Source organism: Prionailurus viverrinus, chromosome C1 (assembly GCF_022837055.1).
Source record: "Prionailurus viverrinus isolate Anna chromosome C1, UM_Priviv_1.0, whole genome shotgun sequence".
NCBI lineage: Eukaryota > Metazoa > Chordata > Mammalia > Carnivora > Felidae > Prionailurus > Prionailurus viverrinus.
The window spans coordinates 108,441,244-108,469,075 of NC_062568.1; the positions used below are offsets into that span (position 1 = coordinate 108,441,244).

The 27,832-nt window shown below is 39.2% G+C and overlaps 1 protein-coding gene across 1 annotated transcript; it reads left to right on the forward strand.

Moving 5' to 3' along the window:
- The first annotated feature begins 13,098 nt into the window (after positions 1-13,098).
- On the forward strand, positions 13,099-14,159 carry LOC125171667 (segment polarity protein dishevelled homolog DVL-3-like). The gene has a single exon (XM_047868838.1). The coding sequence runs from the start codon at positions 13,099-13,101 to the stop codon at positions 14,035-14,037; it is 939 nt and encodes a 312-aa protein (XP_047724794.1). The 3' UTR covers positions 14,038-14,159.
- The last annotated feature ends 13,673 nt before the right edge of the window (positions 14,160-27,832 follow it).

Consider the following 27,832-nt stretch of genomic DNA (forward strand, 5'->3'; position numbering starts at 1 on the left):
TAGCCATACTTATATCAGACAAACTAGACTTTAAATTAAAGGCTGTAACAAGAGATGAAGAAGGGCATTATATAATAATTACAGGGTCTATCCATCAGGAAGAGGTAACAATTATAAATGTCTATGCACCGAATATGGGAGCCCCCAAATATATAAAACAATTACAAACATAAGCAACCTGATCGATAAGAATGTGCTAATTGCAGGGGATTTTAATACTCCACTTATAACAATGGATAGATCATCTTGACACAGTATCAATAAAGAAACAAGGGCCCTGAATGATACATTGGATCAGATGGACTTGACAGATATATTTAGAATTCTGCCTCCCAAAGCACGTTCTTCTCAAGTGCATATGGAACATTCTCCAAGATAGATCACATACTGGGTCACAAAACAGCCCTTCATAAGTATACAAGAATTGAAATCATACCATGCATACTTTCAGACCATAATGCTATGAAGCTTGAAATCAACCACAGGAAAAAGTCTGGAAAACCTCCAAAAGCATGGGTGTTAAAGAACACCCTACTAAAGAAAGAATGGGTCACCCAGGCAATTAGAGAAGAAATTTAAAAATATATGGAAACAAACGAAAATGAAAACACAACAATCCAAACGCTTTGGGATGCAGTGATGGCAGTCCTGAGAGGAAAATACATTGCAATCCAGGCCTATCTCAAGAACAAGAAAAATCCCAAATACGAAATCTAACAGCACACCTAAAGGAAATAGTAGCAGAACAGCAAAGACTGCCTAAACCCAGCAGAAGAAGAGAAATAATAAAGATCAGAGCAGAAATAAACAATATAGAATCTAAAAATCTGTAGACCAGATCAACGAAACCAAGAGTTGGTTTTTTGAAAAACTAAACAAAATTGACAAACCTCTAGCCAGGCTTCTCAAAAAGAAAAGGGAGATGACCCAAATAGATAAAATCATGAATGAAAATGGAATGATTACAACCAATCCCTCAGAGATACAAACAATCATCAGGGAATACTATGAAAAATTATATGCCAACAAATTGGACAACCTGGAAGAAATGGACAAATTCCTGAACACCCACACTCTTCCAAAACTCAATCAGGAGGAAATAGAAAGCTTGAACAGACCCATAACCAGCGAAGAAACTGAATCGGTTATCAAAAATCCCCCAACAAATGAGAGTCCAAAACCAGATGGCTTCCTAGGGGAGTTCTACCAGACGTTTAAAGCAGAGATAATACCTATCCTTCTCAAGCTATTCCAAGAAATAGAAAGGGAAGGAAAACTTCCAGACTCATTCTATTAAGCCAGTATTACTTTGATTCCTAAACCAGACAGAGACCCAGTAAAAAAAGAGAACTACAGGCCAATATCCCTGATGAATATGGATGCAAAAATTCTCAATAAGATACTAGCAAATCAAATTCAGCAGCATATAAAAACAATTATTCACCATGATCAAGTGGGATTCATTCCTGGGAATCAGGGATGGTTCAACATTCGCAAATCAATCAACATGATACATCACATTAATAAAAAAAAAAGAGAAGAACCATATGATCCTGTCAATCGATGCAGAAAAGGCACTTGACAAAATTCAGCACCCTTTCTTAATAAAAACGCTTCAGAAAGTCGGGATAGAAGGAATATACTTAAAGATCGTAAAAGCCATTTATGAAAAGCCCACAGCTAACATCATCCTCAATGGGAAAAAACTGAGAGCTTTTTCCCTGAGATCAGGAACACGACAGGGATGCCCACTCTCACCGCTGCTGTTTAACATAGTGTTGGAAGTGCTAGCATCAGCAATCAGACAACAAAAGGAAATCAAAGGCATCAAAATTGGCAAAGATGAAGTCAAGCTTTCGCTTTTTGCAGATGATATGATACTATACATGGAAAATCCTATAGACTTCACCAAAAGTCTGCTAGAACTGATACATGAATTCAGCAAAGTTGCAGGATACAAAATCAATGTACAGAAATCAGTTGCATTCTTATACACTGGTATTGAAGCAACAGAAAGACAAATAAAGAAACTGATCCCATTCACAATGGCACCAAGAAGCATAAAATACCTAGGGATAAATCTAACCAAATATGTAAAAGACCTGTATGCTGAAAACTATAGAAAGCTTATGAAGGTAATTGAAGAAGATATAAAGAAATGGAAAGACATTCCCTGCTCATGGATTGGAAGAATAAATATTGTCAATATGTCAATACTACCCAAAGCTATCTACACGTTCAATGCAATCCCAATCAAAATTGCATCAGCATTCTTTGCAAAACTAGAACAAGCAATCCTAAAATTCATATGGAACCACAAAGACCCCGAATAGCCAAAGGAATTTTGAAGAAGAAGACCAAAGCAGGAGGCATCACAATCCCAGACTTTAGCCTCTACTACTAAGCTGTCATCATCAAGAAAGCATGGTATTGGCACAAAAACAGACACATAGACCAATGGAATAGAATAGAAACCCCAGACTAGACCCACAAACGTATGGCCAACTCATCTTTGACAAAGCAGGAAAGAATATCCAATGGAAAAAAGACAGTCTCTTTAACAAATGGTGCTGGGAGAACTGGACAGCAACATGCAGAAGGTTGAAACTAGACCACTTTCTCACACCATTCACAAAAATAAACTCAAAATGGATAAAGGACCTGAATGTGAGACAGGAAACCATCAAAACCCTAGAGGAGAAAGCAGGAAAAGACCTCTTCTGACCTCGACACATCCCCAAAGGCAAGGGAATTAAAAGCAAAAATGAACTACTGGGACCTCATGAAGATAAAAAGCTTCTGCACAGCAAAGGAACCAACCAACAAAACTAAAAGGCAACCAATGGAATGGGAAAAGATATTTGCAAAGACATATCAGACAAAGGGCTAGTATCCAAAATCTATATAGAGCTCACCAAACTCCACACCCAGAAAACAAATAACCCAGTGAAGTAATGGGCACAAAACATGAATAGACACTTCTCTAAAGAAGGCATCCTGATGGCCAACAGCACATGAAAAGATGCTCAGCGTCACTTATCAGGGAAATACAAATCAAAACCACACTCAGATATCACCTCACGCCAGTCAGAGTGGCCAAAATGAACAAATCAGGAGACTATAGATGCTGGAGAGGATGTGGAGAAACGGGAACCCTCTTGCACTGTTGGTGGGAATGCAAACTGGTGCAGCCACTCTGGAAAACAGTGTGGAGGTTCCTCAAAAAATTAAAAATAGACCTACCCTATGACCCAGCAATAGCACTGCTAGGAATTTACCCAAGGGATACAGGAGTACTGATGCATAGGGGCACTTGTACCCCAATGTTTATAGCAGCACTCTCAACAATAGCCAAATTATGGAAAGAGCCTAAATGTCCATCAACTGATGACTGGATAAAGAAATTGTGGTTTATATACACAATGGAGTACTACGTGGCAATGAGAAAGAATGTAACATGGCCCTTGTAGCAACGTAGATGGAACTGGAGAGTGTGATGCTAAGTGAAATAAGCCATACAGAGAAAGACAGATACTATATGGTTTCACTCTTATGTGGATCCTGAGAAATTTAACAGAAACCCATGGGGGAGGGGAAGGAAAAAAAAAAGAGGTTAGAGTGGGAAAGAGCCAAAACATAAGAGACTCTTAAAAACTGAGAACAAACTGAGGGTTGACAGGGGGTGGGAGGGAGGGGAGGGTAGGTGATGGGTATTGAGGAGGGCACCTTTTGGGATGAGCACTGGGTGTTGTATGGAAACCAATTTGACAATAAATTTCATATATTGAAAAAAAAGAAAAGAAAGACCTTCATTACAAATAATGTCACATTCTGGGGTAGTGGGAAGTAGGACTCCAACCTATGAATTTGGAGAGGACACAATTCAACCCATATGTAACAGTTTCTGATATAAAAACTACAAAACTACAGTAGTCATAATAGTGTGGCACTGACATAAGGATAGACATTTATAAATGGAAAAGAATTGAGAATTGATCAATAAACCCATACATTTAGGTCAATTAATTTTTGACAAGCATGTAAGAGTATTCAGTGGGGAAAGAATAATCTCTTCAAAAATGGTGCTAGGACAATATGCTGGGAAAACTGGACATCTACATGCAGAAAAATGAACCTTGGGGCACCTGAGTGGCTCAGTCGGTTAAGTGTCTGACTTCGGCTCAGGTCATGATCTCGTGGTTTGTGAGTTCGAGCCCCACATCAGGCTCTGTGCTGACAACTCAGAGCCTGGAGCCTGCTTTGGATTCTGTGCCTCCTTCTCTCTCTGCCCCTACCCTGCTCACGCTCTGTCTCTCTCTGTCTCAAAAACAAATAAAACATTTAAAAAAATTTTTAAAGAAAAATGAACCTGGACCACTTTCTTACACCATACACAAAAATAAACTCAAAATGGATGAAAGACATAAATGTAAAACAGGAAGCCATCAAAATCCTCAAGGAGAAAGCAGGCAAAAACCTCTTTGATCTTGGCCGCAGCAACCTCTTATGCAACACGTCTCCAGAGGCAAGGGAAACAAAAGCAAAAATGAATTATTGGGACCTCATCAAAATAAAAAGCTACTGCACAGAGAAGGAAATGAAAAGGCAACTGACAGAATAGGAGAAGATATTTGCAAATGACATATCATATAAAAGGTTGGTATCCCAAATCTATAAAGAATTTATGAAACTCAACACCCAAAAAAAAACAAATAATCTGGTGAAGAAACAGGCAAAAGACATGAATAGACTTTCTCCAAAGAAGACATCCAGATGACCAACCGACACATGAAAAAATGCTCAACATCACTCATCATCAGGGAAATACAAATCAAAACCACAATGTGATACCATCTTACCCCTGTCAGAATGGCTAACATTAACAACTCAGGCAACAACAGATGTTGACGAGGATGCAGAGAAAGAGGATCTCTTCTACATTGCTGGTGGGAATGCAAGCTGCTGCAGCCACTCTGGAAAACAGTATGGAGGTTTCTCAAAAAATTAAAAATAGAACTACCCTACGACCCAGCAATTGCACTACTAGGTATTTATCCCAGGGATACAGGCGTGCTGTTTTGAAGGGGCGCATGCACACCAACGTTTATAACAGCACTATCAACAATAGCCAAAGTATGGAAAGAGCCCAAATGCCCATCAATGGATGAATGGATAAAGAAGATGTGGTACATACATACAATGGAGTATTCCTCGGCAACCAAAAGAATGAAACATTGCCATTTGTAAGTACATGGATGGAACTAGAGGGTATTATGCTAAGTGAAATTAGTCAGAGAAAGGCAAATATCATATGACTTCACTCATATGAGGACTTTAAGACACAGAAAAGATGAACACAAGGGAAGGGAAGTAAAAATAATATAAAAACAGGGAGGAGGACAAAACACAAGAGACTTAAATATGGAGAACAAACAGAGGGTTACTGGAGGGGTGTGGGAGGGGGGATGGGCTAAATGGGTAAGGGGCATTAAGGAATCTACTCCTGAAATCTTTGTTGCATTCTATGCTAACTAACTTGGATATAAATTTAAAAAATAAAATAAATTAATATAAATAAATAAATAAATAAATAATAATAAAATGGAATAAAATAAAATAAATAAATAAATCCAAAAAACAAAATGGTGCTGAGACAGCTGGATAACCACATGCAAAAGAATTAAGTTGTACCCTTGCCTCAAACATATATAAAAATTAACTTGAAATGGGTCAAAGACCTAAATATGAGTTAAAATTATATAACTTTAGAAAAAAACATACATATAAGTTTTCATGAACTTAGATTTGGAAGTGTTTCTCAAATATGACACAAAAGCACAAGTAACAAAAGAAAAAGTGATATATTGGTCAGCATCAAAATTAAAAATTCATCCATCAAAGGGCACTATCGAGATATTTTTAAAAAAACAGAGAATAGCAGAAAATGTTTGCAAATCATATGCAGGCACACCTTGTTTCATTACCCTTCAGTTTACTGTGCTTCCCAGATATTGTACTTTTTACAAATTGGAGGTTGTGGCAACTGTGTGTGAAGCAAGTCTATCAGCTCCATTTTTCCAACACAATTACTCACTTTATGTCTCTGCATCACATTTTGGTAACTCTCACATTATTTCAATTATTTTATTATTATTACATTTGTTATGGTGATCTGTAATCAGTGATCTTTGATGTTACTATTGTAACTATTTGGGGCACCACAAACCGCATCCATGTAAGACAACAAATTTAGTCAATAACTGCTATGTGTGTTCTGACTCTTACACCAACTGGCCTGTGCTCCCATTTCTCTGTCTCCTCAGACCTCCCTATTCCTTCAGACACAACAATATTGAAATTGGGCCAGTTAAGAACCCTACAATGGCCTCTAAGTGTTCAAGTGAAAGGAAGAGTCACACGTCTCTTACTTTGAATCAAAAGGTAGAAATTCCTAAGCTTAGTGAGGGATGCACACTGAAGGCCAAGATATTCCTAGGCCTCTTACACAATATAGTTGGCCAAGTTGTGAATGCAAAGGAAAAATGCTTAAAGTGCTACTCCAGTGAACACACAAATAGTAAGAAACAGCATGAATGGACCTAGAGGGTATTATGCTAAGTGAAATAAGTCAGACTGAGAAAGGCAAATACTGTATGATTCCACTCATGTCGAATCTAAAAACACAAATGAATAAACAAACAACAAAAAGCAGAATCAGACCTAAAAATACAGAGAACAAACTGATGGTTGCCAGAGGGGCAGAGAATGGGGGAACAGGCAGAATGGGTGAAGAAGGGTGGGAGATACAGGCTTCCAGTTTTGGAATGAATACGTCATGTGGATAAAAGTTACAGCATAAAGAATATAGTCAGTGAAATTGTAATAATGATTTATGAAGACAGATGGCAGCTACATTGGTGGTAACCACGGCATAACATATAGAGTTGTTGAATCACTATGTTCTAAACTTGAAACCAATATAATATTGTGTGTCAACTATACTCAAATAAAAAATGTTAAAAATAAAAGAAAAGAGAAATAATTTTAAAGCAAAACATTCTTATTACTGGTCTAGAGAAAGTTTCTGGTTAGAAGATCAAACCAGCCACAACATTCCCTTAAGCCAAAGCATAATCCAGACCAAAGGCCTGAGTCTCTTCAATTCTGTGAAGGCTGAGAGAGATGAGGAAGTTACAGAAGAAAAATTTGAGCCTAGCAGAGGCTGGTTCATGAGGTTTAAGAGAAGAAGCCGTTTCCATGACATAAAATCGCAAAGTGAACCAGTAAATGCTGATGTGGATTCTTCAGCAAGTTACCCAGAAGATCCAGCTAAGATAATTAATGAAGGCGGCTACACTAAACAACATATTTTCAATATAGACAAAATGACCTTATATTGGAAGAAGATGCCATCTAGGACTTTGATAGCTAGAGAGGAAATCTCAATGCCTAGCTTTAAAGCTTCAAAGAACAGGTTCTGATTCTGTTAGAAGCTAAGGCAGCTGGTGACTTTAAGTTTTGTCTGTTTGTTTCAAGTTTTTATTTAAATTCTAGTTAGTTAATATATAGGGTTTGAAACATATTGGTTTCAGGAGCAGAATTTAGTGATTCATTACTTGCATATAATACCCAGTGCTCATCAAAATAAGTGTCCTCCTTAATACCCATCATCCATTTATCCCACCCCCTGCCCATCTCTGTCCATCAACCCTATTTGTTCTCTATACTCTTGTAAGAGTCTCTTATGGTTTGCTTACCTTTCTTTTTCCCCCTTCCCCTATTTTCATCTGTTTTATTTCTTAAATTCTGCACATGAGTGAAATCATATGGTATTTGTCTTTCTCTGATTGATATTTTGCTTAGCATAATCCACTCTAGCTCCATCCATGTTGTTGCAAATGCCAAGATTTCATTGTTTTTGATGTCTGAGTAATATTCCTTTATATATATATATACCACTTCTTTATCCATTCATCGGTCAATGGACATTTGGGCTCTATCCATAGTATGGCTATGCTGGTGACTTTAATTTGAAGTCAATGCTTATTTATTATTGCAAATGTTTCAGGGCCCTTAAGAATTATTCTCAATCTACTCTGCCTGTGCTTTGTAAATAAAACAGTAAAGCCTGAATGATAGCACATCTGTTTCCATCATGACTCACTGAATATTTTAAGCCCCCTGTTGAGACCTACCACTCAGAAAAAAAAAAAAGATTTATTTTAAAATATTACTGCTCATTGACAATGAACCTGATCATACAAGAGCTCTGATAGGGATATACAATGAGATTAATGTTGTTTTCATGCTTGTTAACACAACATCCATTCTGCAGCCCATGGTTCAAGAAGTAATTTCAATTCCCAAGTCTTATTAGTTATGAAATACATTTTGTTTTGTAAGGCTACTGTTGCCATAGATAACTATTCCTCTGAAGGATCTGGATAAAGAAAATGGAAAACTTTCTGGAAAGAATTCACCATTCTAGATGCCATTAAGAACATTTGTGATTCATGGGAAGAATTCAAAACATCAACATTAACAGGAGTTTGGAGGAAGTTGATTCCAGCCCTCATGGATGACTTTGAGGGGTCAGGACTTCAGGGGAGGCAGTAACTGCAGATATGGTGGAAACAGCAAGAGAGCTAGAATCAGAAGTGGAGCCTGACAATGGGACTGAATGGCTGCCAGCTCATGATACAACTTTCATGGATGAGGAGTGGCCTCTCATGGATGAGTGAAGAGAGCAGTTCTTGAGATGGAATCTACTCCTGGTGAAGATGCTGTGAAGGCTGTTGAAATGACAACGAAGGACCTAGAATATTACATAAACTTAGTTGATAAAGCAGCAGCAGGGTTTGAGAGGACGGACTCCGAGTTCTACTGTGGGTAAAATTGATATCAAATAGCAACATATGCTACAGAGAAATTGTTCATGAGAGGAAGAGTCACAGACTTCATTGTTGTCTTATTTTAGCAAAATGTTACAGCCACCCCAACCTTCCACAACCATCACCCTGATCATTCAACATTGAGGCAATACTTTCCACCACAAAAAAAGATTACTAAAACGCTCAGATGATGGCTAGCATTTTTTTAGCAATAAAGTATTTTTTAATGTTTACTTACTTATTTTGAGAGAGAGAGAGAACTCGTGAACATAAGTAGGGGAGGAGCAGAGAGAGGGAGAGAGAGAATATCAAGTAGGCTCCACACTGTCAGCACAGAGCTTGATGCTGGGCTTGAACTCACAAACCACAAGATCAAAGACCTGAGCTGAGATCAAGAGTAAGACACATAACTAACTGAGCCACCCAGGAGCCAGAGACACATAACTGACTGAGCCACCCAGGCATGTACATACCTTTTAACTAAGGTATGCACATGTTTTAGACATAGTGCTATTGCATACTTAAAGGATTACATTATAGTTTAAACATAACTTTTATATGCACTATACAACCAAAATAATTAATTTGACTTGCTTTAAAACCCACAGTATTTCTGAAGTATGCCTGTACCTATCTGGTAAGGTTTTCATATCCAGAATATATAGAGAAGATTGAATACACATCTCTTCAGAATATACACATATACAAATGGTGAACAAACTTTAGTCACCAGGAATGTGCAAAAAAAATTATAATGAGACACCACTTCATGCCCACTACAAAGCTATAATTTTTAAAAAATAGAAAACAAGTACTGGGAGAACTCAGAGAGATCAGAATTCTCCTTCTTTGCTGTTGGGACTGTGAATGGCATCGCCACTATGGAAACCAGTTTGGCAACTCCTCAAAAAGTTAAAGATCACCCATATGGCCTGGCAATTCCACTTCTAGGTATTTATCCAAGAGGATAAAAATAGGAATTAATATAAAAACTTGTACACAGATGTTCATAGCAGCACTATTCACAAAGGTCAAAAGATAAAAACAACCCAAATGTCAATGAATGTATCAATGGAAAAACAAAATGTAGTCTAGCCATACAACAGACTGTTACTCAGCCATAAAGATCTATAAAATAATGATACATACTGATAGATGTAGGGTGATGATCTTTGAAGATATGTTAAGTGAAAAGTGGCCAAACACAAAAGATACATTTTGTATGATTCCATTTGTATGAAATATCCAGAAAAGGCAAATCCAAAGAGATACAATGTAGATTCATGTTTGCCAGGAGCTGAGGGCAGGGTGGATGGGGAGTGATGAGAACTGGATTTCCATTTGGAGTGATGAAAATGTACCCGGAACCAGATAGTGGTAATGATTGCCCAATACTGTGAATGTATTTAATGCCACTGAATTGCACATTTTAAGATGATAAATTTTATGGTATGTGTATTTTACCAACTATAAAAAAATATGGGGGAAATACCAGCAAAATAGGAAAAGTAAATATCACTTCTACAAAAAAAGAGACAGCATAAATAATGAAAAGTTCAGTGGATAGTTTAAACAGCAGGATATCTGCAACTGAAGGAGAGAATTAATGAACTAATGATAGAACTGAAGTGATTTCCTATGAGGTGAGACAAAAAAATATAAAAAGTGTAACAGATGAAGGGACAAGTCAAATAAAACAAGTAGAGTAAACAAATACCAAATTAGAGTTACAAAAATAAGGAAGAAGAAGAAGTCATCAAGGGATAGGGAATGGAAATTTTTTTATGATTGATTAGACACATGAATTTTCAGATTCAGGAATCCTAATAACCCTGAGCAAGATAGATAAAAATAATACCAGAAACAGCATTGTAAAACCTCAGAATACCAAAGGGATAAAGCAGAGAGAGAGAGAGATCATAAAAGAAGCAAGAGAGGAAGGAGAGATTATCTACAAAGTAACAACAATTAGACTGAGATCAGTGTTATCAAGAAAATAGTAAAAGCCCAGTAATGGTGGAGTACTCCTTTTGAGCTCACAGTCCAGAGCATGCCATATGCATCAGAAGCTAAGTAAAATTCATATTCCAAGGCTCCAATTCTGGAAACTACCAGTAGTGCTGGGAGTTGCATTTTTTGACAAATTTGAGTCAGGCAGTTCACAGAGCATACGTTGCAATATGCTGATATTGCAGTAGGCTTAGTGAATGCAATGGTAATGAATGGAGGAGACAAAGTTCCTGAGTGTTTGATTCTGTCTGCATATTGTAAGTCAGTCAATGCAGTTTGGATGGATAAGGGAGGCTTCATGAAGGGGGCAGCTGGAGGTGGATTTATAAAGGACAGAAAGAAATTCTTTATGAGGGGATGCCAAGAGCCAAGTTGGGAAAGCAAGAATGAGATCTGATGCAGGAGGTGAGAGAGTGGGTTTGGAGCTTCACTGAGCTTGCTGGAATCTTCTGATCCATTCCATTGCTTCTTACTGTGTGTTTTGGAGAAATCATCTTAACTTTCAGTTTCACTTTTTATCTTGGGCTCCAGTGTCAAATATGTTATCTCATTTTTCTTCTTTGTAAGGCAGATCACACATGAAGGGCACATTGATAAGGGAGACAATTTAATGGCAAGAAAGTTGAGTATTTTTACCTTTCAAGGTTTATGCTAGCTGTTGGAGATACCTTGAAAGGTAAAAGGTGTTGAATAAATGCTAGTGGCATAAATAAATGAATATACATCAACAAATAACAATGTTACGTTGTGGTAGGTGTCAAAGGTGATGTCTCTATTTGACACAACACAATACAGAGGCAAAGAGCCAAAATGCCCAAAGAGGGGCATTTACCTCCACCTGTAGGAAGGGCAACATCTAAGTCAGTGCCATGGCGTATCCCTTCCCTGACCCAGCACAACCATAGCTCTCCATATAATGCTGTACTAAGAAGCAGGGCTGTAGCAATGCGTAGAAATTTTTCCATTAAAGGAAGAAATGAGGTGTGTCCTGACTCAACCAGAGTATTAGGTCAGGGAAAGCAGTGGCATCATCGTGTCTGCTACACGAGGACAAATATCAACTGATGCTGGTTGTGGTTGTGTTGGTCATGGGGCCTGTCTCCAGACCTAACTTCAACTGTAGCAAAGGGGTTCCAGATATAAGTAAGAAAATGGGTGTTGGGGACCCTAGACTGTAGGCAAAAAGTATGCAGCTGCTGGGGCCAAGCCATGGTCCTAGACACCATTCTTCTTCAGTACTAGTAAGCAGCTGGGAACACTCATAAGAGAACTTCCTAAGGACTGGTGAGTGTGATCTAGAACCCCTACCTTGCACTTTCACCTTCCCCAGCACGCAGGGACTTCCATCATTGGTTTCCCACTTACCTGACCTGCAACCAAACCTGGTCATTGAGATAACTAAAACCAATAGGTATGTTGCTTCCACAGGCTACAAAATCTCCCACCCTCTGTTGTCTGTCCTGGGTGATGTTAAAGCCTCAGGGCATTGCCTCCTCTGGGAAGCTTTCCCTAACTGCTGAGGCTATAGTGAAGTTCATTCCTCCGTGTTCAACCCCTATGGGAAACAATTGTCCATTAGTGTCTCTCCCATTTCTTCAAGGCCAAGACCGTGACCCTAATTATCTCCAGGATGAGATAGCCTAGCTCCCAGTAAATGCTCAGGAAACTTGAAATGTAGAATTATACAAAGTAAAAATGCATGATTATTTTGGGGAAGCGTTGGAAATCCATTGTTGTGAACCTCCCTACAGTCACTTGTACCTGTGATTTCACTTACCCTCTCAGCAGCCTCACAAGCCAAGATTACTAATTTCTTCTTGTGGGGAGGAAAACTGAGTCTCAAAGCATCACCCAGGATCAGCCAGGATCAGTGGCTGGACAGCGGCTGCACCTGATCTAAAGCCAGCCTGCCATATTCCCCAGGGCCAGGCTTTCTGCCTGTAACTGTGTCTTCCCCACTTCCTAAGTGCCTTGTTTGCACATGATGATCACTGCACAGTGCTACTGTTTTACTGTGTATGTTGTTGAATCACTCCTCCAGGGTAACAGTCCCTCCCACAGCCATCTAGCCTACATGTGAGAGGTGCAAGACTTGTGCGGACAAGGGGAAGGCCACAGTGTCTCGCACTTCCCCTGTTCACCCCCTCATGGGACATACAAAAAGCACCAACAATTCCAAAAAGGCTGAAATCCAAACATGGAAAGAATGACACCAAAATACACTGAGAAAAGCCTCTGGAAAGAGAAAAGAAAATCTGGGCTGGAGGTCCGTGACCGCATGTGGCTCAAGATTACCATCCCCAACGCTTTCATCGGCTCAGATGTGGTGGACTGGCTGTACCACAACGTGGAAGGCTTCACTGACCAGCGAGAGGCCCGCAAATATGCCAACAACCTGCTGAAAGCCGGCTTCATCCACCACACTGTCAACAAGATCACCTTCTCTGAGCAGTGCTACTACATCTTCGGTGACCTCTGTGGCAACATGGCCAACCTGTCCCTCCATGATCACGATGGCTCCAGCGGCGCCTCTGACCAGGACACGCTGGCCCCTTTGCCACACCCAGGGGCAGCCCCTTGGCCCATGGCTTTCCCTTACCAGTACCCGCCACCCCCGCACCCCTACAACCCTCACCCAGGCTTCCCAGAGCTGGGGTACAGCTATGGTGGGGGCAGCGCCAGCAGTCAGCACAGTGAAGGCAGCCGGAGCAGTGGCTCCAACCGTAGCGGCAGTGACCGACGAAAGGAGAAGGACCCGAAGGCGGGGGACTCAAAGTCTGGCGGCAGCGGCAGCGAGTCGGACCACACAACCCGCAGCAGCCTGCGGGGGCCGCGGGAGCTGGCGCCCAGCGAGCGCTCAGGTCCTGCCGCCAGCGAGCATAGCCGCCGCAGCCACCACTCAATGGCCAGCAGCCTGCGCAGTCACCACACGCATCCGAGCTACGGCCCCCCTGGCGTGCCCCCTCTCTACGGTACCCCCATGCTGATGATGCCCCCTCCGCCCGCGGCCATGGGGCCCCCAGGAGCCCCTCCGGGTCGCGACCTGGCCTCCGTGCCCCCCGAACTGACAGCCAGCAGACAGTCCTTCCGCATGGCCATGGGAAACCCCAGTGAGTTCTTTGTGGATGTGATGTGAACAGGACCCCTCCCCCACGTCCATCCCACTCCCACCCCTGGGCGGTTGCGTCCCTCTCTCCATCCGTCCGTCTTTTTTACTTTGTCTGGTACCTGAAAGGGAAATAAATTGAACTAAATTCAAAAAAAAAAAAAAAAAAAAAGCTCAGGAGCAGATGCTTTCCTGAGTATGTTCCTAATTGGCCTGCCACCAGGCCCAGCCCAAGATCCCCTAAATGAAGCTTATTATAAGTACTTTTAAATGAATGGAATACCAAACACAAAGGTATCATGTTTTTTCCCATCAAATTATCTATATTTTTTAAAATTTAAATCCAAAATAATTAACATATAGTGTAATAATGATTTCAGGGATAGAATTTAGTGATTCATCCCCTATGTATAACACCCAGTGCTCATCCCAACAAGTGCCCCCCTCTATGCCCATCATCCATCTAGTCCATCCCCCCACCCAACACCTTTCCAGCAACCTTCAGTTGGTTCTCTGTATTTAAGAGTCTCTCGTGCTTTGTCTCCCTCTGTTTTTATCTTGTTTTTGCTTTCCTTCCCCTATGTTTATCTGTTTTGTTTCTTAAATTCCACATATGAGTGAACTATATCATATTTGTCTTTTTCTGACTGACTTATTTCACCTAGAATAATACACTCTAGTTCCATCCACATTGTTGTAAATGGCAAGATTTCATTTTTTTGATCACCAAGTAGTATTCCATTGTATATACATACCATATCTTCTTTGTCCATTCATCAGTCAATGGACATTTGGGCTCTTTCCATAATTTAGCTATTGTTGATAGTGTTGCTATAGACCTTGAGGTGAATAGCCCCTTCAAATCAGCATTTTTTTGTCCTTTGGATAAATACCTAGTAGTGCAATTTCTGGGTCATAGGGTAGTTCTATTTTTAATTTTTTGAGGAACCTCCATACTATTTTCCAGAGTGGCTGCACCAGTTTGCATTCCCACCAGCAGTGCAAAAGTGTTCCTCTTTCTCCGCATCCTCACCAACATCTGTTGTTGCCTGAGTTGTTAAATTATCTATGTTTTAAAATTTTTTTTCAACGTTTATTTATTTTTGGGACAGAGAGAGACAGAGCATGAACGGGGGAGGGGCAGAGAGAGAGGGAGACACAGAATCGGAAACAGGCTCCAGGCTCTGAGCCATCAGCCCAGAGCCCGACGCGGGGCTCAAACTCCCGGACCGCGAGATCGTGACCTGGCTGAAGTCGGACGCTTAACCGACTGCGCCACCCAGGCGCCCCAAATTATCTATGTTTTAAATGTTAATACTAGCTCGTGCTAGTTGAGTAGTTAATTGTGTGCCATACAACTGCTATTATTATTTCATTTCACATAAAAAACCTAGGTGGCAAGTGCTAACATTTCCCCATTTTACAGAAGAAGAATAAAGACTAAGAGTTTGTGGAGCTTGCTGAAAGTTACAGATTAGGTACTGGTGAAGCCAGGATTCAAACCCAACCCTGGCCTGATATCAAAACCAGAGACTTAAACTCCCTGTTGTACTCCTTTCCAATGTTCAATATATCAAAAGATGAGGCCACTAATGTTATGCTAGCTATGGAAAATTGTGTGTGTTTTTAAAATAAGTGTAGCAATATGCATCAAAAAGACCTAGTCATTTATTAAAATAAATTAGGAAAATATAAATAAATGACCAGAAACCTATAAAGATACAAACTCAAAGATTCTCCTTATGTCATGATTTATGATTATTTCTTAAAAAGTAAAGGAAATAAAAAAGTAAAAGGAGAAGAAAAATAATCATCATTTGGAGAAAAGCAAATATATTCCTGCACATGCACAAAGATGGAATGACATAGTCATTAAAATGTTTTCTCAGGGGCGCCTGGGTGGCTTGGTCGGTTAAGCGTCCGACTTTGGCCTAGGTCATGACCTCATGGCTTGTGAGTTCGAGCCCTGTGTTGGGCTTTGTGCTGACAGCTCAGAGCCTGGATCCTCTTCAGATTCTGTGTCTTTCTCTTTCTCTTTGCCCCTCCCTGGCTCACACTCTGTCTCTCAAAAATAAACAAACATTAAAAAAAATTTTTTTTAAAAAGGAGACCAAAAAAATCATCACTTAGCAACGTAAAACTTATAATTATCAACATAAAATCAATAAATAATTATTAAACCTATTCACAGATTACATGATTCTTTATATAGAAAACTCAAAGAATCCACACACAAAAAAGTACTAGAGCCAGGACACCTGGGTGGCTCACTCAGTTAAGCGCCCGACTCTTGATTTTGGCTCAGGTCATGATCTCATGGTCTGTGAAATTGAGCCCCGCATTGGGCTCTAAGCTGACGATGCAGAGCCTGCTTCGGATTCTCTGTCTCCCTCTCTCTCTGCCCTTCCCCTGCTCATTCTCATTCTAAATAAATAAATAAATAAATAAATAATGTTTAAAAAACTACTAGAGTCAATAAATAAATTCATCAAAGTTGCAGGGTACAAGATTAACATACAAAAATCTGTTGCATTTTTATACACCAGTGAAGAACAATCTTAAAAGAAAATAAAACAAGTCCATGTGCAACAAACAATAATCAATAGCATCCAAAAAAAAATACTTAGAAATAAATTTAATTAAGGTGAAAGACTTATACACTGAAAAGTATAAAACTTTGCTGAAAGAAATTAAAGAATAACTAAATTAATGAAAGATAGCTCCTGTTCATAGATTAAAAGATTTAATATTGTTAAGATGTCAATAATATTCAAAGTTATCTACAGATTAAATAGCATTTTTTTGCAAGAATATAACAATTGATGCTATGAGTCACATGGCATTGCAAGGGAAACAAATAGTCAAATTATATCAAAAAAGAAGAGCAAAATCAGAGGGCTCACACATCTAACTTTCAAAACTTATAACAAAGCTACAGTAATAGAACGGTGTGCTACTGGCATAAGGATAGACATATAGAACATTGGAATAGACTTGAGAATCCAGAAATAAACCTATACATTTACAGCTAATTGGTTTCATCAATAGTGCCAAGATGATCATCCTATGGGAAAAGAATAGGCAAACAAATGATACTGAGACAATTGGACATCCATAAGCAAGAAAATAAAGTTGGACCCCTATCTCACACCATAGACAAAAATCAACTCAAAATTGATCAAAGAGGGGCAGCTTGGTGGCTTAGTCAGTTAAGTGTCTGACTTTGGCTCAGATCATGATCTCATGGTTTGTGGATTCAGGCCTCACGTCAGGCTCTGTGCTGACAGCTCTGAGACCAGAGTCTGCTTCAGATTCTGTCTTCTTCACTCTCTGCTCTACCCATTCTGTCCCTATCTGTCAAATATAAATAAACACTTAAATATTTTTAAAAATTGATCAAAGAGCTAAATATAGTAGCTAAGACATAAAACTCGGGAATAAAAACATAGAGGTATATCTCCATACCTTGGATTTGACAATGTACTATTGGATAACCCCAAAAACAGGACCAACAAAAGAAAAATAGATAAACTGGATTTGTATAAATCAAAAATCTTTTGTGCATCAAAAAAACATTATCAAAAAAGTGAAAAGACAAATCTAACTAATAGGATAAAATATTAGCAAATCACATATTTGATAGGGTCTAGTATCAAAAATATATAAAGATTTCTTGTATCTCTTATAACTCAGCTACAAAAAAAGACGAAAAAAATCCAGCTAAATTACAGGAAAATTACTTGAATAGACATTATGCCAAAGAAGATATACAAATAGCAAACAAGCATTAGTTATTAGGAAAATGTAAATCAAAACCACAATGAGATACTTCTTCATACCGATTAGGATGGCTCTAAAACACACACACACACACACACACACACACACACACTAACAAGTCCTGGCAAGAATTTAGAAAAATTGGAACCCTTACACGTTGCTGGAATTATAAAATAGTGCAGTCACTGTGGAAAAAATTTTGTTCCTTCTCAAAAACTTAACATAAACTTACCATATGAGATGGATATAGCCAAGATGGCGGCTTAGGAGGACGCTGGGCTCACCGCACGTCCTGCTGATCACTTAGATTCCATCTACACCTGCCTAAATAACCCAGAAAACCGCCAGAGGATTAGCAGAACGGAGTCACCGGAGCCAAACGCAGACGAGAGGCACACGGAAGAGGGTAGGAAGGGCGGCGAGGCGGTGCGCGCTCCACGGACTGGCGGGAGGGAGCCGGGGCGGAGGGGCGGCTCGCAGGCCAAACAGAGCCCCCGAGTCTGGCTTGCAAAAGCGGAGGGGCCTGACAGACTGTGTTCCGACAGCAAGCGCGACTTAGCATCTGGGAGGTCATAAGTTAACAGATCTGCTCAGAAAGCGGGAAGGCTGGAGGACAAAGGGAGGGAGAGCTGCTGAGCCCCCAGACGACAGAGCTCAGTTTGGTGGGGAACAAAGGCGCTCGCCAGCGCCATCTCCCCCGCCCATCCCCCACCCAAAATCCCAAAGAGAACCGGTTCCTGCCAGGGAACTTGCTCGCTCCGCGCAAACACCCAACTCTGCGCTTCTGCGGAGCCAAACCTCCGGCAGCGGATCTGACTCCCTCCCGCTGCCACAGGGCCCCTCCTGAAGTGGATCACCTAAGGAGAAGCGAGCTAAGCCTACCCCTCCTGCCCCCATGCACCTTGCCTACCCACCCCAGCTAATACGCCAGATCCCCAGCATCATAAGCCTGGCAGGGTGCAAGTAGCCCAGACGAGCCACACCACCCCACAGTGAATCCCGCCCCTAGGAGAGGGGAAGAGAAGGCACACACCAGTCTGACTGTGGCCCCAGCGGTGGGCTGGGGGCAGACATCAGGTCTGACTGCGGCCCCGCCCACCAACTCCAGTTATACACCACAGCACAGGGGAAGTGCCCTGCAGGTCCTCACCACACCAGGGACTATCCAAAATGACCAAGTGGAAGAATTCCCCTCAGAAGAATCTCCAGGAAATAACAACAGCGAATGAGCTGATAAAAAAGGATTTAAATAATCTAACAGAAAGTGAATTTAGAATAATAGTCATAAAATTAATCGCTGGGCTTGAAAACAGTATACAGGACAGCAGAGAATCTCTTGCTACAGAGATCAAGGGACTAAGGAACAGTCACGAGGAGCTGAAAAATGCTTTAAACGAAATGCATAACAAAATGGAAACCACCACAGCTCGGCTTGAAGAGGCAGAGGAGAGAATAGGTGAACTAGAAGATAAAGTTATGGAAAAAGAGGAAGCTGAGAAAAAGAGAGATAAAAAAATCCAGGAGTATGAGGGGAAAATTAGAGAACTAAGTGATACACTAAAAAGAAATAATATACGCATAATTGGTATCCCAGAGGAGGAAGAGAGAGGGAAAGGTGCTGAAGGGGTACTTGAAGAAATCATAGCTGAGAACTTCCCTGAACTGGGGAAGGAAAAAGGCATTGAAATCCAAGAGGCACAGAGAACTCCCTTCAGACGTAACTTTAATCGATTTTCTGCACGACATATCATAGTGAAACTGGCAAAATACAAGGATAAAGAGAAAATTCTGAAAGCAGCAAGGGGTAAACGTGCCCTCACATATAAAGGGAGACCTATAAGACTCGTGACTGATCTCTCTTTTGAAACTTGGCAGGCCAGAAAGAATTGGCACGAGATTTTCAGGGTGCTAGACAGAAAAAATATGCAGTCAAGAATCCTTTATCCAGCAAGTCTGTCATTTAGAATAGAAGGAGAGATAAAGGTCTTCCCAAACAAACAAAAACTGAAGGAATTTGTCACCACTAAACCAGCCCTACAAGAGATCCTAAGGCGGAGCCTGTGAGACAAAGTCCCAGAGACATCACTACAAGCATAAAACATACAGACATCACAATGACTCTAAACCCGTATCTTTCTACAATAACACTGAATGTAAATGGATTAAATGCGCCAACCAAAAGACATAGGGTATCAGAATGGATAAAAAAAACAAGACCCATCTATTTGCTGTCTACAAGAGACTCATTTTAGACCTGAGGACACCTTTAGATTGAGAGTGAGGGGATGGAGAACTATTTATCATGCTACTGGAAGCCAAAAGAAAGCTGGAGTAGCCATACTTATATCAGACAAACTAGACTTTAAATTAAAGGCTGTAACAAGAGATGAAGAAGGACATTATATAATAGTTACAGGGTCTATCCAACAGGAAGAGCTAACAATTATAAATGTCTATGCGCCGAATACCGGAGCCCCCATATATATAAAACAATTACTCATAAACATAAGCAACCTTATTGATAAGAATGTGGTAATTGCAGGGGACTTTAACACCCCACTTACAGAAATGGATAGATCATCTAGACACACGGTCAATAAAGACACAAGGGCCCTGAATGAGACATTGGATCAGATGGACTGGACAGATATATTTAGAACTCTGCATCCCAAAGCAACAGAATATACTTTCTTCTCGAGTGCACATGGAACATTCTCCAAGATAGATCATATACTGGGTCACAAAACAGCCCTTCATAAGTTTACAAGAATTGAAATTATACCATGCTTACTTTCAGACCACAATGCTATGAAGCTTGAAATCAACCACAGAAAAAAGTCTGGAAAACCTCCAAAAGCATGGAGGTAAAGAACACCCTACTAACGAATGAGTGGGTCAACCAGGCAATTAGAGAAGAAATTAAAAAATATATGGAGGGGCGCCTGGGTGGCGCAGTCGGTTAAGCATCCGACTTCAGCCAGGTCACGATCTCGCGGTTCGTGAGTTCGAGCCCCGCGTCAGGCTCTGGGCTGATGGCTCAGAGCCTGGAGCCGGTTTCCGATTCTGTGTCTCCCTCTCTCTCTGCCCCTCCCCCGTTCATGCTCTGTCTCTCTCTGTCCAAATAAATACATAAATAAATAAATAAATAAAAAATATATATATATATATGGAAACAAACGAAAATGAAAATACAACAATCCAAACGCTTTGGGACGCAGCAAAGGCAGTCCTGAGAGGAAAATACATTGCAATCCAGGCCTATCTCAAGAAACAAGAAAAATCCCAAATACAAAATCTAACAGCACACCTAAAGGAACTAGAAGCAGAACAGCAAAGGCAGCCTAAACCCAGCAGAAGAAGAGAAATAATAAAGATCAGAGCAGAAATAAACAATATAGAATCTAAAAAAACTGTAGAGCAGATCAACGAAGCCAAGAGTTGGTTTTTTGAAAAAATAAACAAAATTGACAAACCTCTAGCCAGGCTTCTCAAAAAGAAAAGGGAGATGACCCAAATAGATAAAATCATGAATGAAAATGGAATTATTACAACCAATCCCTCAGAGATACAAACAATTATCAGGGAATACTATGAAAAATTATATGCCAACAAATTGGACAACCTGGAAGAAATGGACAAATTCCTGAACAGCCACACTCTTCCAAAACTCAATCAGGAGGAATAGAAAGCTTGAACAGACCCATAACCAGCGAAGAAATTGAATCGGTTATCAAAAATCTCCCAACAAATAAGAGTCCAGGAGCAGATGGCTTCCCAGGGGAGTTCTACCAGACGTTTAAAGCAGAGATAATACCTATCCTTCTCAAGCTATTCCAAGAAATAGAAAGGGAAGGAAAACTTCCAGACTCATTCTATGAAGCCAGTATTACTTTGATTCCTAAACCAGACAAAGACCCAGTCAAAAAAGAGAACTACAGGCCAATATCCCTGATGAATATGGATGCAAAAATTCTCAATAAGAGACTAGCAAATTGAATTCAACGGCATATAAAAAGAATTATTCACCATGATCAAGTGGGATTCATTCCTGGGAATCAGGGATGGTTCAACATTCGCAAATCAATCAATGTGATACATCACATTAACAAAAAAAAAGAGAAGAACCATATGATCCTGTCAATCGATGCAGAAAAGGCACTTGACAAAATCCAGCACCCTTTCTTAATAAAAACCCTTGAGAAAGTCGGGATAGAAGGAACATACTTAAAGATCATAAAAGCCATTTATGAAAAGCCCACAGCTAACTTCATCCTCAACGGGGAAAAACTGAGAGCTTTTTCCCTGAGATCAGGAACACGACAAGGATGCCCACTCTCACCGCTGCTGTTTAACATAGTGCTGGAAGTTCTAGCATCAGCAATCAGACAACAAAAGGAAATCAAAGGCATCAAAATTGGCAAAGATGAAGTCAAGCTTTCGCTTTTTGCAGATGACATGATATTATACATGGAAAATCCGATAGACTCTACCAAAAGTCTGCTAGAACTGATACATGAATTCAGCAAAGTTGCAGGATACAAAATCAATGTACAGAAATCAGTTGCATTCTTATACACTAACAATGAAGCAACAGAAAGACAAATAAAGAAACTGATCCCACTCACAATTGCACCAAGAAGCATAAAATACCTAGGAATAAATCTAACCAAAGATGTAAAGGATCTGTATGCTGAAAACTATAGAAAGCTTATGAAGGAAATTGAAGAAGATTTAAAGAAATGGAAAGACATTCCCTGCTCATGGATTGGAAGAATAAATATTGTCAAAATGTCAATACTACCCAAAGCTATCTACACATCTAATGCAATCCCAATCAAAATTGCACCAGCATTCTTCTCGAAACTAGAACAAGCCATCCTAAAATTCATATGGAACCACAAAAGGCCCCGAATAGCCAAAGGAATTTTGAAGAAGAAGACCAAAGCAGGAGGCATCACAATCCCAGACTTTAGCCTCTACTACAAAGCTGTCATCATCAAGACAGCATGGTATTGGCACAAAAACAGACACATAGACCAATGGAATAGAATAGAAACCCCAGAACTAGACCCACAAACGTATGGCCAACTCATCTTTGACAAAGCAGGAAAGAACATCCAATGGAAAAAAGACAGCCTCTTTAACAAAGGGTGCTGGGAGAACTAGACAGCAACATGCAGAAGGTTGAAACTAGACCACTTTCTCACACCATTCACAAAAATAAACTCAAAATGGATAAAGGACCTAAATGTGAGACAGGAAACCATCAAAACCTTAGAGGAGAAAGCAGGAAAAGACCTCTCTGACCTCAGCCGTAGCAATCTCTTACTGGACACATCCCCAAAGGCAAGGGAATTAAAAGCAAAAGTGAATTACTGGGACCTTATGAAGATAAAAAGCTTCTGCACAGCCAAGGAAACAACCAACAAAACTAAAAGGCAACCAACGGAATGGGAAAAGATATTCGCAAATGACATATCGGACAAAGGGCTAGTATCCAAAATCTATAAAGAACTCACCAAACTCCACACCCGAAAAACAAATAACCCAGTGAAGAAATGGGCAGAAAACATGAATAGACACTTCTCTAAAGAAGACATCCGGATGGCCAACAGGCACATGAAAAGATGTTCAGCGTCGCTTCTTATTAGGGAAATACAAATCAAAACCACACTCAGATATCACCTCACGCCAGTCAGAGTGGCCAAAATGAACAAATCAGGAGACTATAGATGCTGGAGAGGATGTGGAGAAATGGGAACCCTCTTGTACTGTTGGTGGGAATGCAAATTGGTGCAGCCGCTCTGGAAAGCAGTGTGGAGGTTCCTCAGAAAATTAAAAATAGACCTACCCTATGACCCAGCAATAGCACTGCTAGGAATTTATCCAAGGGATACAGGAGTACTGATGCATAGGGCCACTTGTACCCCAATGTTCATAGCAGCACTCTGAACAATAGCCAAATTATGGAAAGAGCCTAAATGTCCATCAACTGATGAATGGATAAAGAAATTGCGGTTTATATACAGAATGGAATATTACGTGGCAATGAGAAAAAATGAAATATGGCCTTTTGTAGCAACGTGGATGGAACTGGAGAGTGTGATGCTAAGTGAAATAAGCCATACAGAGAAATACAGATACCATATGGTTTCACTCTTATGTGGATCCTGAGAAACTTCACAGGAACCCATGGGGGAGGGTAAGGAAAAAAAAAAAAAGAGGTTAGAATGGGAGAGAGCCAAAGCATAAGAGACTGTTAAAAACTGAGAACAAACTGAGGGTGTTGGGGGGTGGGAGGGAGGAGAGGGTGGGTGATGGGTATTGAGGAGGGCACCTTTTGGGATGAGCACTGGGTGTTGTATGGAAACCAATTTGTCAATAAATTTCATAAAAAATAAAATAAAATAAATAAAATAAAATAAAATAAAATAAAATAACCATATTACCTTGCAATTCCGCAACTAGGCATATGCCTAAAAGAATGAATATACAGTGGTGCCTGGGTAGCTCAGTTGGTTAAGCATCCAACTTCAGCTCAGGTCATGATCTCACAGTTTGTGGGTTCAAGCCCTTCATCAGGCTCTGTGCTGCCAGCTCAGAGCCTAGAGCCTGCTTCAGATTCTGTGTCTCCTTCTCTCTCTGTCCCTTTCCCACTCATGCTTTGTCAATCTCTCTCTCAAAAATGAATAAACATTTTTAAAAATTTTTTAAATACTGAAAATACATATTCATACACAAATTTGTACACAAATGTTTATAGCAACACTATTCACAATAGTCAAAGGTATAAACAACCCAAATGTCTATAAATTAATGGATAAGCAAAATGTGGTATATTCATGTAAGGAAATATTATGAAACCATAAAAAGGTATAATATACATACTACAATGTGGATGAACCTCTGAAACATTATGCTAAGTGAAAAAGCCAGACACAAAAAGTCACATATCATTTGATCCTATTTATTAAATGCCCAGAATAGATAAATCTTAGTGGTAGAACACAAATTGGCAATCTCCAGGGGTCAAGAGCAGGAGGCAGAGAGGAAAGGGGAGCAACTGCTTAATGGATATGAGGTTTTACTTCAATGGAAATGTTTTGGAACTGGATAGAGGTGGTGGTTGCACAACACTGTAAATACACTAAATGCCACTGAGTTGTTCATTTTTTAAATATTGTTAATTTGGGCACCTGGGTGGCTCAGTCAGTTAAGTGTCTGACTTCAGCTCAGGTCATGATCTCATGGTTCGTGGGTTCAAGCCCCACTTCAGTCTCTGTGCTGACAGCACAGAGCCTGGAGCGTGCTTCAGATTCTGTGTTTCCCTCTCTCTCTGCCCCTCCCCCACTGACTTTCTGTCTCTCTCTCTCTCAAAAATAAACATTTAAAAAATTTAAAAATAAAAATAAAAATAGTTAATTTAATGCTATATGAATTTTGTTTCAATGAAAAAGGGAGGAAAGTAAAGAGATGGAGAAATATATACCATTCTAACACTAATCAAAAGATAGCTGGAGTAGCTGTATTAATTTCAAACAAAACAGACTTCAGAACAAGGAAAGTTATCAAGAATAATAAAAGATGTTATATAAAGTGAAGTGGCCAATTACCAAAGAATTCATAACAATCTTTTATATATTACCTAACAAAAGGGCATCAAAATACATGAGACAAAAAACTGATAGAACTAAGAAAAGTAGACAATCCACTATTATAGTTAGAAACTTCAATACTATCCTTTCAGCTATTGATAGATCAATTAAAATGATATATAACACTATCAAACAACTTTTGATCAAAGTGAAAATTATAGACTACTCCATCAAACAGAAACAGAACATTTATTCTTATCAAGCCTGCAAAAATATTTGCCAGGATATACCACATTCTGGGCCATAAAATACACTTTAACAAATATAAAAGAATAAAAATCCTATAAAATATTTCTCAGATCACAGTAGAATTAAGCTAGAAATCAATAACAAAGCATAGCTGGAATATATTTGTAAGTTAAACAATAACTTCTAAATGTCACATAAGTGAAAGAAGTATTGAGAGAAATGAAAATATTTTAAACAAGATGAAAATGGAACTTTTCTGGTGGAGTGCAATGGAAGCAGTGATTAGAAGGAAGTTTATAGCATTAAGTAGATATATCAGAAAATAAGAAAGAACTAAAATCAATAATCTATCTTTCACCTAAAAAAAACACATGAGAAAAAAGCAATTGAGTTCTAAAGATACTAGAAATAAAGGAGTAATAAAAATTAGACATAAGTGTATAAAATTGGAAGAAAACAATAGAGAAAATCAATGAAACCAAGAGCTGATTTTTTTTTAAGTATCAATAAAAATGATAGAATTCTAGGGTTAGAAAGAAGGCATAAATTACCAATATCGGAAATGAAAAAAAGGGATTACCACTACTGATCCCATGACATTAAAAGGATAATAAAGGAATACAATGAACAACACTATGTCCGACCAATCCTTAAAGGATATAAATTATAAAAACTCAAAGAAGGGTAAACATATAATTGAATTACCAATACCTACTAAAGAATTTGAATTCTTTACCTTCCAGATAAGAAGGCACCAGACCCAGATGGTTTCATGGGTGAGTTCAACAAAACATTTAATGAAGAAATGAAACCAATTATCCACAATGTCTTACAGAAGATAAAAGCAGAGGAAACATTTTTTAACTCACTCCATGATACCAGCATTATCCTAATTCCAAAGAAAATTTAAGATAATATGAGAAAGAAAACCTACAAACTGATGCAACATTGATACAAAAATCCTCAACAAAATATTAGCAAATTGAATCTCACAATTTATATAGAATTATACAACACTACCCTAAGAGATTTATTGCAGATATGCAAGACTGGTTCAATATTTGGAAATCAATTTGTGTAATTCACCACATCAATAGACTAAAGAAGAAAAATTGTATGATCATATCAAGTGATGCAGAAAAAAACGTTTTGACAATAAAAAGGAATAAAATACTGACACACAATAACAACATGGGTGACTCTCAAAAACACTACTCAGAGCAAAAATAGCCAGACACATAAGAATGTATACTGTGTGATTCTATTTACATGAAACTCTAAAGAAGATGAATCTAATCTGTAGTGACAGAAATCAAAACAATAGATACCTTGGGTTGGAAGGACTGACTGTAAATGGGCTTTAGCACTTTCTGGGGTGATATACATGATAATGTCATGAAAAGTCTGTAGGTTACATGGTCACATGCATTTGTCAAACTCTACACTTAAGATCTGTGCATTTCATTAAGTATACTTCAATAAAATAAACGTCATGGGGAAAAATGGACACTTTATAAAGGAATGTTAGTGTTTGGTATTGTGTTTAATATTTTTATTTTGTAAAATCAGGAGATTTTTTTCAACTAATATAGTTTTTATTTTAAAGAGTATCTAAGACATAGAGACTATCAATAATTATTTGTTGTTGGGCTAATGACTGAGTGGGAATGTTCTAACGTGTCCTTCTAATTATCTTCAGTTATCTGAATTCCATTCCATTTATTAAGCAAAATAATTTCTTCTTTTCATGGTTATTCTGACAAGTAAATGATACCATGTTACACAAACTGCTCTATTAATGGTGGTGGTGGTGATGATGGTGATGGTGGTGGTGGTGGTGATGGTCAGAGCTGTGATTGAGATTATGTTGCATGCTGTTGATGCTGTTAAAAGTCTAATATCACGGTTAATGGTACCTCCATTTTCCTGGGTGAATAAAATTTGCTTCCATACCTCTTCCATAAGTGGGTCTATATCTAAAACCTTCCAAGGCTGATTGGAAATGATGGTACTATTATGAGAGTCCTATTATATGGTTAACAATAAACCTTGGTTTGTCATCCCTTGAAGGAAGACAGAGTCTTTAAATATTTATATATTCTCTTTAGGGATCCTGTGTGATCAAGATGATTAACAACATACCTTGATTTACACAATATGTAAATTAATATGAGTCCTTGAAAGAGCCAAAAAAAAATTGT

What these genes read in the sequence shown, in the direction of transcription:
- LOC125171667 (XM_047868838.1), top strand. Translation starts at nt 13,099, where the DNA reads ATGGAAAGAATGACACCAAAATACACTGAGAAAAGCCTCTGGAAAGAG.